General features: G+C 48.0%; 1 protein-coding gene across 1 annotated transcript in view; it reads left to right on the top strand.

Moving 5' to 3' along the window:
* Positions 1 to 369: 369 nt before the first annotated feature.
* The window catches only part of FAT4 (FAT atypical cadherin 4), a 123,293-nt gene continuing 107,777 nt past the window's right edge, over positions 370 to 15,885 (top strand). The window contains exon 1 of the mRNA XM_015625570.1: positions 370 to 5,655. Within this exon, the coding sequence (XP_015481056.1) occupies positions 370 to 5,655 (5,286 nt within the window). The remainder of the gene's footprint in view (positions 5,656 to 15,885) is intronic.

A 15,885-nucleotide genomic window follows, 5' to 3' on the forward strand; every position in this document is an offset into this window, starting at 1 on the left:
GTTGGGTCCGGGCGGCCGCGGATCACCGACCGGCCCGGCCGCCGTGCGCCCGGGCATGCCGGCGGGGCGGCGGGCACCGCGCGGGAGCGGCGGGCCGCGGGGGCCCCGGCGGTAGCGGCGGCGGCTGCTGAGCGGCGATGCGGCGCGGAGCCCCCGGCCGCCCCCCAGCCCCGGAGCGGCGGCGGGAGGAGCGGCGGCAGAGGCAGAACCGGAGCGTCCCGTGAGCGCGGAGCGCCGCCGGCTCCGCTCCCGTCCGCGTCCGGAGCGCAGCGTCCGCGGGTGCCGAGAGAGGCGGCGGGCAGGGCAGCGGGAGCGGGGCAAGCGGCGGCGCCGGGCCGCCCCCTCGGGGCGCTGCGCCCCCGGCTCGCCATGGGCCGCCCCCCCGCCGCCCGCGGGCCGCCGCTGCTGCTGTCGCTGCTGCTGCCGCTACTGCCGCCGCTGGGCAGCGCCGCCGCGGAGCCGCGCCAGGTGTTCCGGGTGCTGGAGGAGCAGCCGCCCGGCACTTGGGTGGGCACCATCGCCACCCGGCCCGGCTTCACCTACCGCCTGAGCGAGCACCACGAGCTCTTCGCCATCAACGCCACCTCGGGCGCCCTGCACACCCGCGCCACCATCGACCGCGAGAGCCTGGCCAGCGACGTGGTGGACTTGGTGGTGCTCTCCAGCCAGCCCACCTACCCCACCGAGGTGCGCGTCCTGGTGCTCGACCTCAACGACAACGCGCCCGTCTTCCCCGACCCCTCCATCGTGGTGACTTTCAAGGAGGACACGGGCAGCGGGCGCCAGCTTATCCTGGACACTGCCACCGACGCCGACAGTGGCACCAATGGCGTGGACCATGGCTCCTATCGGATCGTGGCCGGCAACGAGGAGGGCCGCTTCCGCCTCAACATCACCCTCAACCCCAGCGGTGAGGGAGCTTTCTTGCACCTGGTTTCCCGTGGAGGGCTGGACCGGGAGGCCACCCCCACCTACCAGCTGTTGGTGCAGGTGGAGGACAAGGGCGAGCCCCGTCGCCGAGGGTACCTTCAGGTCAACGTCACCGTCCAGGATATCAACGACAACCCGCCCATCTTCAGCCAGACGCTTTACCAGGCACGAGTGCCCGAGGATGCGCCCGTCGGGGCCAGCGTTCTCCAGGTCACCGCGGCTGATGCCGATGAAGGCACCAATGCCGACATCCGCTACCGCCTGGAGGGAGGCGATGGTGGCAGCGGCGCCGGGGACGGGGCTGGCAGCCTCCCCTTTGAGGTGGACCCCGAGAGCGGGGTGATCCGCATCCGTGAGCGCTTGGACTACGAGATGCGGCAGCAGTACTCGCTGACGGTCCAGGCCATGGACCGTGGGGTGCCGGCGCTGAGCGGCCGGGCCGAGGCCCTCATCCGCCTGCTCGACGTCAACGACAACGAGCCCCGGGTGAAGTTCCGCTACTTCCCGGCCACCTCCCGCTTTGCCTCTGTGGATGAGAACGCGGCCCCCGGCACGGTGGTGGCCCTGCTGACGGTGAGCGATGCCGACTCTCCCGCGGCCAACGGGAACATCTCCGTGTCCATCCTGGCGGGAAACGAGCAGCGGCACTTCGAGGTGCACAGCAGTAAGGTACCCAACCTCAGCCTTATCAAGGTAGCGGCCGCGCTGGACCGGGAACGCATCCCGGCTTATAACCTTACCGTGGCGGTAGCGGATAACTACGGGGCCCCACCGCCACCTCCAGGCTCCCCCACCTCCGTCTTTTCCCCCGACGGGGCGGTGTCAGCTCCCGTGAGCCGCTCCTCGGTAGCCAGCCTGGTCATCTTTGTGAACGACATCAATGACCACCCGCCTGTCTTCGGGCAGTCGGTGTACAGGGTGAACATCAGCGAGGACGTGCCCCTGGGCAGCTACGTGCGGGGCCTCAGCGCCACGGACCGCGACTCGGGCCTCAACGCCAACCTCAAGTACAGCATCGTCTCGGGCAACGAGCTGGGCTGGTTCCGCATCAGCGAGCACAGCGGGCTGGTCACCACGGCTGTCCCCGAGGGTGGCACTGCCGGGCACGCTGCAGGCACGTCCAGCTCCAGCGGGCTGGACCGCGAGACTGCCTCTCAGGTGGTGCTCAACGTCAGCGCCCGTGACCAGGGGGTGCAGCCCAAATTCTCCTATGCTCAGCTGGTGGTGACCATCCTGGACGTCAATGACAACAAGCCTCGCTTCGGTCAGCCTGAGGGTTACCAGGTGTCCCTGGCTGAAAACTCGCCATCAGGAACTGAGCTGCTTGTCCTAAGTGCCACCGATGGGGACCTGGGGGACAATGGGACGGTCCGCTTCTCCCTGCAGGAAGCCGAGCCAGCGCTGGCAGCGGTTGGCCCCTCCTCTGTGACCCCTCGCCAGATGTTTCGCTTGGACCCGGTTTCAGGCAAGCTCAGCACTGTCTCGCAGCTGGACCGGGAGGAGCAGTCTCACTTCTCCTTGCAGGTCTTGGCCACTGATTTGGGCTCTCCTCCCCTTTCATCGCTAGCCCGAGTTAACGTGACCATTCTGGATGTGAATGACAATAGCCCCGTGTTTTACCCCGTTCAGTATTTTGCCCATATCCAAGAGAATGAGCCAGCCGGAACCTACGTGACCACCGTGTCTGCCACGGACCCTGACCTGGGACCCAATGGGACGGTCAAGTACAGCATCTCAGCTGGAGATACCTCCAGGTTTCAGGTCCATGGGCAGACAGGGGTCATCACAACAAAAATAGCCCTCGACAGGGAGGAGAAAACTGCTTACCAGTTGCAGATCGTGGCCACTGACGGTGGCCACCTTCAGTCGCAGAACCAAGCCATTGTCACCATCACTGTGTTGGACACACAGGACAACCCCCCTGTTTTCAGCCAGGGCACGTACAGTTTTGTCGTTTTTGAAAACGTTGCCATGGGTTACCACGTAGGTACTGTATTTGCTTCCACCATGGACCTCAACACCAACATCAGTTACCTCATTACGACGGGTGACCAGAGGGGCGTGTTTGCCATCAACAGGGCGACGGGGCGGATCACCACAGCCAGTATTATTGACAGGGAGGAGCAAGCATTTTACCAGCTGAAGGTGGTTGCTAGAGGTGGGGCGATAACTGGGGATGCTGTGGTCAATATAACTGTCAAAGATTTAAATGACAATTCCCCACACTTCGTTCACGTGGTGGAAAGTGTAAATGTTGTTGAGAACTGGAAGGCTGGGCATACCATATTCCAGGCCAAAGCTCTTGATCCCGATGAAGGTGTTAATGGCATGGTCCTTTACAGCCTTAAGCAAAACCCAAAGGGCTTGTTCTCAATCAATGAAGAAACTGGTGCTATAAGCTTAACGGGGCCACTTGACATAAACGCTGGGTCTTACCAGGTTGAAATCCTGGCCTCGGATATGGGGGTGCCTCAGCTGTCCTCCAATTTTATCCTGACTGTCTCTGTCCATGATGTAAATGATAACCCGCCAGTGTTTGACCAGCTTTCCTATGAAATTACTATCTTGGAGTCAGAGCCCGTGAATTCCAGGTTCTTTAAGGTACAGGCTTCTGACAAAGACTCGGGAGTGAACGGTGAAATTGCTTACAGTATAATTGAAGGAAATGCTGGGGATGCCTTTGGCATATTCCCAGATGGTCAGCTGTATATAAAAAGTGAACTGGACCGTGAACTTCAGGAAAGATATGTTTTACTGGTTGTTGCTTCTGATAGAGCAGTAGAACCACTCAATGCTACTGTGAACGTTACTGTGATTCTGGAGGATGTAAATGACAACAGGCCCCTGTTCAACAGTACCAACTATGTGTTCTACTTTGAAGAGGAGCAGAGAGGCGGGTCGTATGTGGGTAAAATAAATGCTGTAGATAAGGACTTCGGGCCGAATGGTGAGGTCAGGTATTCATTTGAGCACATGCAGCCGGATTTTGAGCTGAACACAGTAACTGGGGAAATCAGAAGCACTCATCAGTTTGACAGAGAAGCTCTCATGAGACAGAGGGGAGCTGCAGTATTTAGTCTGACAGTCATAGCAACAGATCAGGGGTTGCCAAAGCCTCTGAAGGATCAGGCAACTGTACAGATCTATATGAAAGACATCAATGATAATGCCCCCAAATTTTTGAAAGATCTTTACCAAGCTACTATATCAGAATTGGCAGTGAATCTGACACAGGTCCTAAGAGTTTCTGCCTCAGATGTTGATGAAGGGGTTAATGGGTTGATTCACTACTCTGTAATCAAGGGAAATGAAGAAAATCAGTTTGCAATAGACAGCAGCACAGGCCAGGTGACCTTAGTAGGCAGACTAGATCATGAGACTACTGCCTCGTATTCCCTTGTCATCCAAGCAGTGGACTCTGGAGCTGTTTCCCTAAGTTCAACTTGCATGTTGAGCATTGATGTATTGGATGAAAATGACAACAGCCCTTCCTTCCCGAAATCAACCTTGTTAGTGGATGTCTTAGAAAATATGAGGGTTGGTGAACTTGTGTCATCTGTCACTGCCACCGATTCTGATTCAGGTGACAACGCCGACCTCCACTACAGCATTACAGGGACAAACAATCACGGGACCTTCAGCATCAGTCCCAACACCGGGAGTATTTTTCTCGCCAAGAAACTGGACTTTGAGACACAGTCTCTGTACAAGCTAAATATAACAGCAAAAGACCAAGGAAGGCCCCCGCGGTCCTCTACGATGTCAGTGGTGATACACGTTAGGGATTTCAATGATAACCCTCCTCATTTTCCTCCGGGAGACATCTTTAAATCAATTGTTGAGAACGTTCCCGTGGGTAGCTCTGTCATTTCCGTGACTGCTCACGATCCGGACGCGGATATTAACGGGCAGCTAACCTATGCAATCATCCAGCAGATGCCAAGGGGGAATCACTTCCGTATAGATGAGGTGAGAGGGACAATATTTACCAATGCTGAGATCGATCGGGAGTTTGCCAATCTCTTTGAGTTAACAGTCAAAGCCACCGACCAGGCCGTTCCCGTGGAGTCCAGGCGGTTTGCTCTCAAGAACGTGACCATCCTGGTGACAGATCAAAATGACAACGTCCCCGTGTTCATATCGCAGAACGCCCTGGCGGCCGACCCCTCGGTTGTGATCGGTTCAATCCTAACCACAATCATGGCTGCGGATCCTGACGAGGGTGCCAATGGAGAGGTGGAGTATGAGATAGTCAATGGAGACACCGAAACCTTCATCGTGGATCGCTACAGCGGAGATTTAAGAGTAGCCTCAGCGTTGGTGCCTTCTCAGCTCATCTACAACCTCATAGTTTCTGCCACCGACCTGGGCCCCGAGAGGAGAAAATCCACCACTGAGATGACTATAATTCTGCAAGGGGTCGATGGGCCTGTTTTCACTCAGCCCAAATACATCACCATCCTGAAAGAGGGCGAGCCCATCGGGACGAACGTGATATCCCTGGAAGCGGCGAGCCCGCGGGGCTCGGAAGCGCAGGTGGAATATTACATCGTGTCCGTTCGGTGTGACGACCGGAGCCTCGGGCGCCTCTTCACCATTGGGCGCCACTCCGGGGTCATCCAGACCGCTGCCATCCTGGACAGGGAGCAGGGAGCCCGGCTCTACCTGGTGGATGTTTACGCCATTGAAAAGTCGTCCGTTTTGCCCCGCACGCAGCGAGCAGAGGTAAGTTTTATTCAGTTGTTGTTTCTTTGTCTTTGTACTCCTGTGTAATTCCAGGACTGGGGTTGGTTTTTCACTGAAGTTGTGGTGTCAGTGTTGGGCAGGAGAATTGGCTCTGAACAGCTCCTGGAAGTTCTTGCCATCCCTGCCTGGCTAAATCCCTGGGATGACAGGTCTCCTCACACACCTCCAATTTAGGTTACTTTTTTACCTAACTCACCAATGAGTATGAAAATGGCTTTGTTTCTCTTCTTGGATGTGACAGCTGGTAAAAGTTTAACATTTTAGCTGGAAACATCCATTATCACAAAGCCATTTGCCTTGACTGAAGGGTCTTTAAAGGTTTTCTGCCTGACTAGCTTGAAAAGCAAAGGGTGGAAACCAGGTTTGGAGCCTCGTCTGTGAAGTACAAATGGCTTACTTGCTCTGCCTTCAGTCACAGAGCTGATCATTCACGCTGTTCCTGCTGTCTTCTGCGGTAATACCAAGAAGCCAGGTGTGAAAAGGAGTCTTGTGTTGGCTTGAAGTTGCAGCCTCTCCTGGAGCTGCCTTCACGAGCCTTTGACTTGCCATTCCTGGAAATTTGGGGCTGGCATTGAGTGGGTCAGCCAGCAGAGGATGGTGGTAGTGTGTGGTGGTTTAACCATTTCCCTCTCTGGCTGAGCATACTCAGTACTGCATGGCCCTACAGATACCACAGCCATGCTCCCTTTCTGGGAATTAAGTCCAAGTTTTGATATTGTGGTGGTTTGCAGGTTTGGGGGACTTTTTTGTTTGATTTTAGCAAAAGCGGTATCGCCAATTCTTATTTGACAGCTGTGGATTTTTTCTCTTCACAGCTGCTTTTGTTGTTTCTTCTGCAGGTTAAGGATGATCTGTGTAGGTGTGTAACTTTGCTCTCCTATGCTGGCAGTGACAGGTCCTCTCTGAAGTGGTTGTCAGGGAATTTGAGCATTGCTCCATCTCAGAGATGTGATCCTGTCCTGGTGTGTGTGCAGTGTGCTGCTGATGGCCACGTTTTGACCACCAGTAGCATATTGGAAAATGACCTGTTTTAGTAGTGCTGCTGGTTTAAATAATGCTCTTTTTGTGAGAATATTCCTGTTGTGCAGGTCTTCGTACCCCTGCTAACAATTTGTAAAAGATACACCTTTATAATTTTTTCCTTATTTTTGTGTCATTTATTTTCTTGACAGAAAGTTGTTTTGAGGGTCAGGCCTTTGTCATTGGGCACTTGGATCATGACCCTTCAGCTCTGAGTTAGAGCAAATAGTTTCTTGGCTGGGGAAGAAGGACTCACAGGAGACCAAGCCCTATGGCTGTAATATTCTTACATGTTGTAAAATACATGAGTATTTGTTGAGCAGGGAAGAGAACAACAACTGAAACTTCAAACAACTTTTACATTGTTGAATGCAAACCATGTCTGAAATCACAAGCAAATGTTTTATTCTGTAAAGAGCACTGAGAGGCATAATTGTGAGTTAGAATTTCCTATTACTGGTTGTATCTTTATAGCCTCTAAAATGTGTCTTCTCCCAAATGTAATTAGCTTACTGTGCTTCTTTATAAATGTATTATAAATTATAATCAGCTTTCAACTTTCAAAAACATAACCATATGCAGTCTTCCTGTTAACTGATGGGATTTCTCTGGAAGGCTTTTGCTGTCCAACACAAGAACTGCTGCAGTGACATTCTGTGTGCAAGCTGTCAGTGGGTGCTGAATAAGCCACACATCTTTTTTCCCACGTATTTGTATATTTTTTTCTATTTCTTTTTGTTGGTTTTGGTTTGGATTTTCTTGGGTGGTTTTTTTTGGTGGGGGAAAAGTGTGAATATTGTATATTTTCTTTCTCCTTCTCTTATGAAGAGTGTGTTGGGTTTTGTGTCTCGGTATGGTTGAAGAAAAGGGAAAAATGGTAATGGGATATTTTTAACAATGTCTACATGATTATTCTTCATTGCCAGCTACGCTCTCTGCCCTGATGCCAGAAATCATCTTAATTGCACCTTGGCATGTGAGTGAGCCACTGAGCACGGGGAGCTGCCCAGTGCTAAACTTGCTGTCTGAGCCTGGCGAGGAGAGCAGCGGGAGTAAGGAAGTTAATAGATCTTTTGTCTCCTACAGACTCCAGGGTGACAGATACCTGGTGTGAAACAGAGATATTTACAGTTTCCAAACAGTGACCCGGCTTTGTCTTGCCAGCAGGCAGCATAAAAGAGGAGCAGGCTTGCGTGAAACCACTTGCTCTAGAAGTGAATTAACCCTTGTCCTTGGGAAGTGGTGTGATTTCACCCCCTCCCCACCCTAAATTCTGTCACTAATTTATTCTATTTATCTTTTGAAATAACATCAAAAATATGGAAAAGATCCACCTAGTGCCCTAACTGAAGAAGAAAGTATCTTTCCAATATTTCTCACCCGTTCCTGGGGTTTGCCCTATGGGATCAGACTAAAGATCCACTGACTGCCCAGCTCCCAGGGTTGTATGTAGGTGCTTTATGAACAGTGTCCAAGGGCAGAACTTTGCACAGGACTGTGGGGAATTCCTTGCTGAATCCAAAACAGCTGACATACCTTGACATTGAAGGGTTATTTTCAGTAAAGTAACAACAAAATTTTAGGAAACAAAGAGGTTTGTTTACAATCTGGGGCTTTTTTCTGAGCACTAGCTTTTATCTTGTGTGTGTTTCTGTGTTTGTTATTACTATATGGAGAGAAAGGTGGTGGTGGTGGGGTGTGTATCTGGAAAGTGCAAGTGGTGAAGTAAAGCTTTCTTCAAGTACCAGGTATTTGAGATTTGTCAAGAAAATGCAAGTGCTTGTTCCAGTGTATTTTAGTTAGATGGTGTAATTTTGGATGGTAGTCGTTGAATCTGAAAACTTGTTTTGTAGTTTAATTTTGGATTTTAATCCTGTTTGTAATCTACAGTGACAAACCAGATGATTTGACATTGCATTAATGTGTTTTGTGATCAGTCTTGGCTTTTCCCCCTGTTGTATTAATCAAGTTAGTACAATCATCACTGTTGATCTCATGTGAAAAAGAACAATGTAGGTGTCCTCCTAAAGGGGTCCCTTCAGTTTGCCATTCTATACCTTTAAATGTTTCTCTTAGGAAAAATCCCCTCAGCTAAACTCCTTTCTCTTGGCTTTCCAACACAAATTGTCTTTCAACCTTTTGGGCAGGGCTGAGGGTTTCACCACCAGGCTTTTATATGAATTTATATTTAATATGATTTTATATTTAATATGGAATGACTAATGCCTGCTGGCATCACTTGCTCACAGGAGTCCCCTCAGCCCTGCCTCCCCACACAATGACCCTGTGCTGAGGGATATTTTGGGTGGCCCTGTGCTGCACCCTGGTTTGTGTCTGGCAGCAACAACAGGAACAATACCTCATCTTCTGTGCTGTGTTACCAGGGATTAAGAGGAATTAGACGGGATCTCCAGTTTGCATGTTTAACCCTTCAGTGGGTGGCTTCCTTGAAGGCTTTGCTAGGAACTACTTGTCCCTGTGTGTATCATTTATGGTGATGTATATATCATCTACACCCATTGAGAGGGGGTAACACCTTGGGAGGGGAACTCCTGGTTCAGTTCAGCATCTTTAATACACTTGAAATAGGTTCATAGCTTCCAAGGAAGGGAGGAGAAGGGTGTAAATGAGGGAAAGGGTACTCAAATGAAAGATGTATTGGTTTAAAAATGGAAATACTTGGAGAGGCAGATCTGCGGTCCTGCTAGAGCTTTTTGCTTGGCAATGTTAATATCCTCTTAAAAGAGGAGGGGATTATCTTCATTTGCAGACAGGGAGAAATGAGACACTGGGTTTTCTTTTGTGCTTGTGCACTTGTAGCTTCATCTTGTGAGTATTTTGTGATTGACACTGTTGGGAATATTGGACTTCTGAGCCGGGGAAGTGTTCTTTATTTGGGCAAGATATGGGGATTTCAGACAGTGCTTAGTAAAGATGTGGAAGTTAATGAAGAAAGGCAGAGTGAATGGCTCTGGCCTCCTGGAAAGACAATCACAGGACGTTTTGCCTCGAGTCATTAGGAACTTCAGCCATGGCCATAAACCCAGGATTGCCTGGTGTAAATAGCTGAGGTGAAGCTGTTTGTCTCTGCCCAGGATGCGTCCTGTGGCTGAGCCAGCTCTGTGTCACTCCTGCATCCTTGTGCTGCATCCCTTGGGCTGGGTGCTGCTGCAGGGGTGTGGTGTCACTCATCATCCCGTTGGAGAGGAAAAGGGGTGGCCTGGTGGGGCCAGACACTGAAGGTGCCATTTCTCCAGCCAAGCTGGCTGATGGAAGGCCTTAAATTTTGTAGGGGAATTTGAAACCCACTTCAGAGAAGTCTTATCTGGCATGTATTTACCAGCACAAAGAAGAACAATGGGGTTCTCCTTGTATTCATGCTATTTATAAATTGGTTCATTCTTTAATGATGCATGGCACATCAATTGTTGCCTGACAAAGGAAACTGCTTGTGAAATGCTGGAGTAAACAATGAAAATCTGCTGCCTTGTCCCAGCTCCAAAGACACCTTTCTTTTTCTTCCTAAAGCTGATATTGCTGATTCTAAGAAATGTGTAATTATTTAAGTTACTGCTGTCATTTGCACAATCTGAAAAAGGATCTTGAACTAGAGTGGGAGATGAATGTTCCTTATGTGGAAAACGATTCAAAACCAATTTGTGTGTTTTGGTTCAAAGTTGGTTCTTTTTTCATCCTCTCTAATTTCTTTAATGATTCCACCTTGCTACATGTTCTTAATATCTAGAATTTCTCATTTCTTTGCAATTTTAGCAGCCTTTGGGCATTTTTGCATGTGAGGTCACCTAATAATTTTTATCTCAAAAATCACTAGACTTCTAAAAACAACATTCTTTATTACGGAAAATATTATTTTTCATCCGTCTCTAGTGCAAACACTAGAAATAATGGCCAAAAAAACAGGGCAAAATTTTCATCTGCTTATTTTTGCTAAGTGTTAAATTCTGCATACGAATCTCCAAATGGTTCTTGGGTCCTATCAGTGTTAATGAGGGAGTCCTTTTCTGTGTAAAATGATACCCCCAGGGCTGAGGGAGCGTGGGGCTCTTTCCATGTGTTAGGTGAAGCAATGAGTGGCTGCCCATTTGCTCCAGAAGCTGGTGACCGAAGGCTGCTGCCCCTCTTGGTGTCCCCAGCCCTCACCTGTATCTTTACTGGGGTGAGATTGTGTTGGTGGTGGTGTCTGAGATCTTTGCTCTTGTCCTGTCCTGTTTCTTGTGCAGCTTCTGTGAGACTGCCCCTCACCAAAGGCTGCTCCTTCTCTTTGGACTGGCAGAGGTTTCCGTGTTCTGAGTCTTTCCAAGCTTGAATTGCCGCTTCCCACCTTTCCAGGAGCAAGGTGTCCATTTAATTTATATCAAAGCAAGCCCTTGGCATGGCATAGTTCTGCTGGTAGTTTGTTTTAACTGTGTCTAGGCTAGGGGGTGGCATTACTCCCAGCTCAGTTTGGTTTCTTTCTCTGTGTGAGACCTCGTGTAGAGACCAGCCCTAGCACGCTCGTGTTCCAATTAAAAAAAAAAGGAATTTATGGTGACTAAAATTGAAGTGAAACAAAGAGTTTTCCTCACACATTCCCCAAGTCTGGAGAAGAGATGCTAGATCAGAATGGTGCATTGGTGCCATACTGGTTTGTTTCAGTGAATTTATAGCCTGGCTCGGCTTTGCCAAAAATAATACCAGATATGATAGAGAAACTGTGTCTTTGTTTTACTGGGACATTTCTCTCTATTCTAATAAATCTTATTTTTAATTAGACCCTCAGTCTAGACTGTCAGGCAGGTTTGTTTTTACAGTGATCTATTTTTGTTTACTTCCTCACAGCGAAAACATTCCAAAAGGACAGTAGAACAGATGGAAACTGATAGCCACGATCGCACTGTAAAAATACATCGAGTTGCATTAGTTAATGCAAAAGAATTCCAGAGGGCTTGTTATGAAGTGGTAATTTATGTGCCAACAGCTAAGCAGAAAGTAATGAAAATAAGAGTTTGCTTCAGCATTTCACGTCCTGCAGCCATCACACATGCATGCTGATGGTAGGTAGGCTGTGGCTTGTATTGACACAGTCTTATTAAGTGATTTTGGTCTTAAATAAAGTGTGTAAGGGTTCTGCTGCAAGTAATGCAGACATCCAGACCTACAGACAGAAAGGCATTCCGCAGCTCTGAGGCTCAGACAGGTGGGAGGAACTCTGGAGGCTCCTTTTGGAGAAGAGCATCTTCTTTGCAGTTTGTCACCTTCCTGCCCTCCACGCTCTGACCCAAAGGTGGTATCATCCCGTGGCCAAGTCTGGGTTCCCTGCAGTGGCCATGTGAGGGAATATGACTCCTAAGAGCCCTGTGAAGCTCATTTGGATTCTCTAATAGAGCTGAAAAATGAGCACAGGTTTTTTTCTCACACATCTTTGACTGAAAGGAATGGGAGTAAGTATTTTGTGTATTGACCCTTGTAGACAATCCCTCTCCAGCTCTCTCCTAGCCCCTTTAGACATTGGAAGGTGCTCTGAAGTCTCCCTGCACTCTTCTCCAGGCTGAACAACCCCAGCTCTGTCAGCCTGTCTTGGACAGAAGAGGTGCTCCAGCCCTCATGTCATCTACTTCTTATTAAATTCTGTATGAATGGCACTGATAAAACTGATGAGCTGGAGGCTTTGTGTTTTACAAGTAACTCTTGACTCCTTTCCAGGCCGTTAGCTGGATCTCTCTTTTATGGGGCATCTTAAGAGTACAGAGCATGGCTGTGGCTGATGGGAACAAGGAGAGGATTTATGAGCTGGGTTAGGACAGCAGCTGCTTTTGGAGGTCTCCATCACCAGATGGAGCATCATGACTCATGCCTGTGCTCTCTCCTGGAGAGCAGAGCTGGACCAGCAGCACCCATGTGCGTGTCCTGTCTTTGGGAGCAGGGTCTGCAGTCCTGCCAGGGGCTTTCCGCCAGGTGCCACATGTGGAGCTGCTCTGGGCTGGGTCATAACTCTGCTCTGATACTGCTGCTGATGCAAGTTTATCATCTGCTATTGAAGCAGAAAATAATAAAAGACAACTTTCAACCTTATGAGTTACACTAATGAGTGTTATGGTTATAAAATAATTGTAGCTTTTTTCCTTGAGGATTTCTTTGGAGATAGTTTGTTTGAATTTTAATGCTCCTCAAGCCTTTTTCAGATCTTTTTTGTCTAAAATATAAATGAGAAGACCATTAACTTAAGGTTTTAAACAAGTGCTTCATACCTAGACCTCTTTGGGTTTTAAGGTAAACATTTTACTTCTGGAAGGTGCAGTATAATCCAGGAGAAGACTGTCAGTTCTAAGAAGATGTATATGATGTTTCATCCACCCAGATGTGTAGTCCTCTTTCCAAGCAATGAACAGAATTTATGTCCTACTTGTACCAAAGTAATTTAAGTAGCATCCAACACTAGATAGCGCTGAACTACACAGAGCCATGCTAATTGGCTTTCAAAAGAAGAACTTGATGTGCAGCACCCTGAAGCCTTTGGGGAGGCAGAAAAACCAAGTCCACACCACAGGGCATGTATGCATTTTAAGAGAGGAAAAGCACTTCTTTAAGCTGGAGGGGTGTGTTTGCCATGGGCCCTATGTATGGGGAAATACGTGATTTTATTTCCCTCGGAGTCTACTAGGAGATAAATTGTTCCTTGGAGAGCAGGAGAGAGAGCTGAGCTGAGTGCTTTTCTTGTCAGCTCCTTTCTGGATCATTTTTGATAAATTAAGAGAATTCTCCTGAAACACTTCAGAGGAATAAATAAAATGCCAGAGCTGTGCTGCACATCTGTAGTATATGTGTTTAAAGCTTGACTTTTCCATAGGGGTTTTCTTCTCTAATGTTACACTTCAGGGTTCCTGGTGCTTTCCCCATTTTCATTCTTTATTCTTTTTAATACAACATTTCTTTTTAATCTATCAAAATGTCATGCTTCCCAAAGTATTGAAGACACATTGCTGTTACAAGGCTGTTCAGAAGAAGAAGGCCAACTCAGTAGTTTATTGTACTCTTATTCTTTTGAGACCTGCATTTCTGAGTGTATTTAAATGGCTTTTTTGTCTTCCTGAGCATGATTCTATTCCCTTTGAAAGTTGCCTTATGCCCACTTGTTTTGAGGAAAGAATCTGAACCTTTATGATTTCAGCAAACAAATTAATGGAAATCCAGATATTTAACCCCTGTAGGGTCATGTCAGTTTGTCTGGAAACTAATTTACGGTGTGGTGATTTTCTTTCCACTGTTTTCTTTCTTTGGCAATGCCCTTAACTCCTGCACTTCAAACTTCTGAGGAATTAGCCTGTTTTATTTTATCTTTACCTATGAATTTCTAAACTCCAGATAATTCTTATGGTCAGCACTGAAAGTTGTGCAGGTATTTTGGCATCTCTTTGTTTTTCGGGCCAAGCTACCAAGTGGGGTTGAAGCTCCTCTGAATGAGGTTAGGTGATTGTGTTGAGACTGTAATTAATTAAACATATGCACCAATACCTTGTTATTTCAAGTCCTGGAATGAGCAGACTCAGAATGCTGCCTGACCTGTGCCAGCAGAGAGGGGAGGAAGAGGGAGGGGACTTTTTCTTGCAGGGCAGGATGATGTGGAGTAGGAGCAAGCTGCACACACGCCTGCCAAAATGCTTGGATCAGACTGGAGGAACACAGATGGCTGAGGCTGATAAAGGTGTCTCTTATTGTGTTGGTTTTTCTTTTTTTTTTTTTATTTTTTATTTTATTTCTCCTCAGCACTGTTTTGAGTTTGTGTGTGAGGGACGGGTAAGAGGGGAGGAAGGCAACTGCATTGTATGATATGTTTATTTTGATACATTTTACAGGGTAGGAAAGGAGTTGTGTAAATTCAATACTCCTTCTCGGTAGGACGCCAAGGGCTGGAGCTAAGCCCTCCTTTTAGGTTTCTGTAACAAATGAACAATAATGGATCTTCAGGGATTTATGTCATGCTGTCCAACCTTCAGTTCTTATCTGCTAATAGAAAAATCCCCATCCACTGCTGAAAGTAGCTCCTAAAAATTGGACTGAGAAGCCTTGGAAGCACGTGGCTGCCTCTGCTCATAACCAGCTCTCCTCTTACGTGGCCCCTCATGTCTCCTGGAGCCCTGGGTGATTTATCACTGTGGTTATTTATTTATTGCCATGCTTTATGGTGTCTGTATGTAAACATCAGGTACATATGTGTGTATACAAAAGACACACATGTATGCATAATGTCCTGTCCTGCAAGGAGGTGGTGCCCAGCTCTGCCTCCAGTTTGCTTGGAGGAGGAAGCCAGCCCACTGCAGGACAGGAATGTGTTAAGGAATAGCGTAAATCCCACAGACTCTTAATCTGAGCAAAGCCCAGTTCTTCTTAGCATTTGTTATTTATTGTTCCAGAAATTAACTGGTCACTGCTATCTGGACATGTCGTGTCTGAACTTTAAAGCTGCTTGCAGGAATAAATCACTGCCACAAGACACGGTGGCTGTTCCAAGTCTGTCAGAGCTGTTCCACCCATGAGCAGCACCATCCATCAGGGTGAGGCTGAGGAGAAGGGGGTAGGAGCAAGACCTTTTTCCTCCTCCATCTATCCAAAGCAAAATCTTAAAGAGGCAATTTCTTTAGAGGGCCTTAAGATTCTTGTCTTGGAAATGATGGCGGTAGTGTTGCTGGAAATCTGCAATATGTACTTCCTGGTGAGCATGGAAGAAAAATGGTGCATGAGACTTCACCCTAGGGCAAGAAAATTTCATTTTGAAAGTCTTTTCTCAATTTGCAGTCATTAGGTTGAAATATCACCCTTGTTTTGCATAGAAACTAAGATATTAAAAACCTATTTGCAAAGTCATGCTCCTAATGGTGTAACTAAGCTTCATCCAAATCAGGGCTGCTTTGGTCTGTTGCCATCTAGACACTCTTCATCCTTCCTTGATCATCCCACATGTATCTGTTTTTAAAACACCTGTGGAAATACAGTTTACAACACTAAGGCTGTCCAAAGCTGATGGAGTTTGACAGTTTTTCCTTCTGAGACTGAGTGCCATAAAATTGAATGTGCTTTTCTGATGTCATGAGGTCTCACATGTGCAAAAGAGTCTCTTCCAAAAATACACCACAATATTATGATTATTAATTGTGGATACCACTATACAAACAGAAAAATAAATGCAGCCCA

Source organism: Parus major, chromosome 4 (assembly GCF_001522545.3).
Source record: "Parus major isolate Abel chromosome 4, Parus_major1.1, whole genome shotgun sequence".
Classification (NCBI taxonomy): domain Eukaryota; kingdom Metazoa; phylum Chordata; class Aves; order Passeriformes; family Paridae; genus Parus; species Parus major.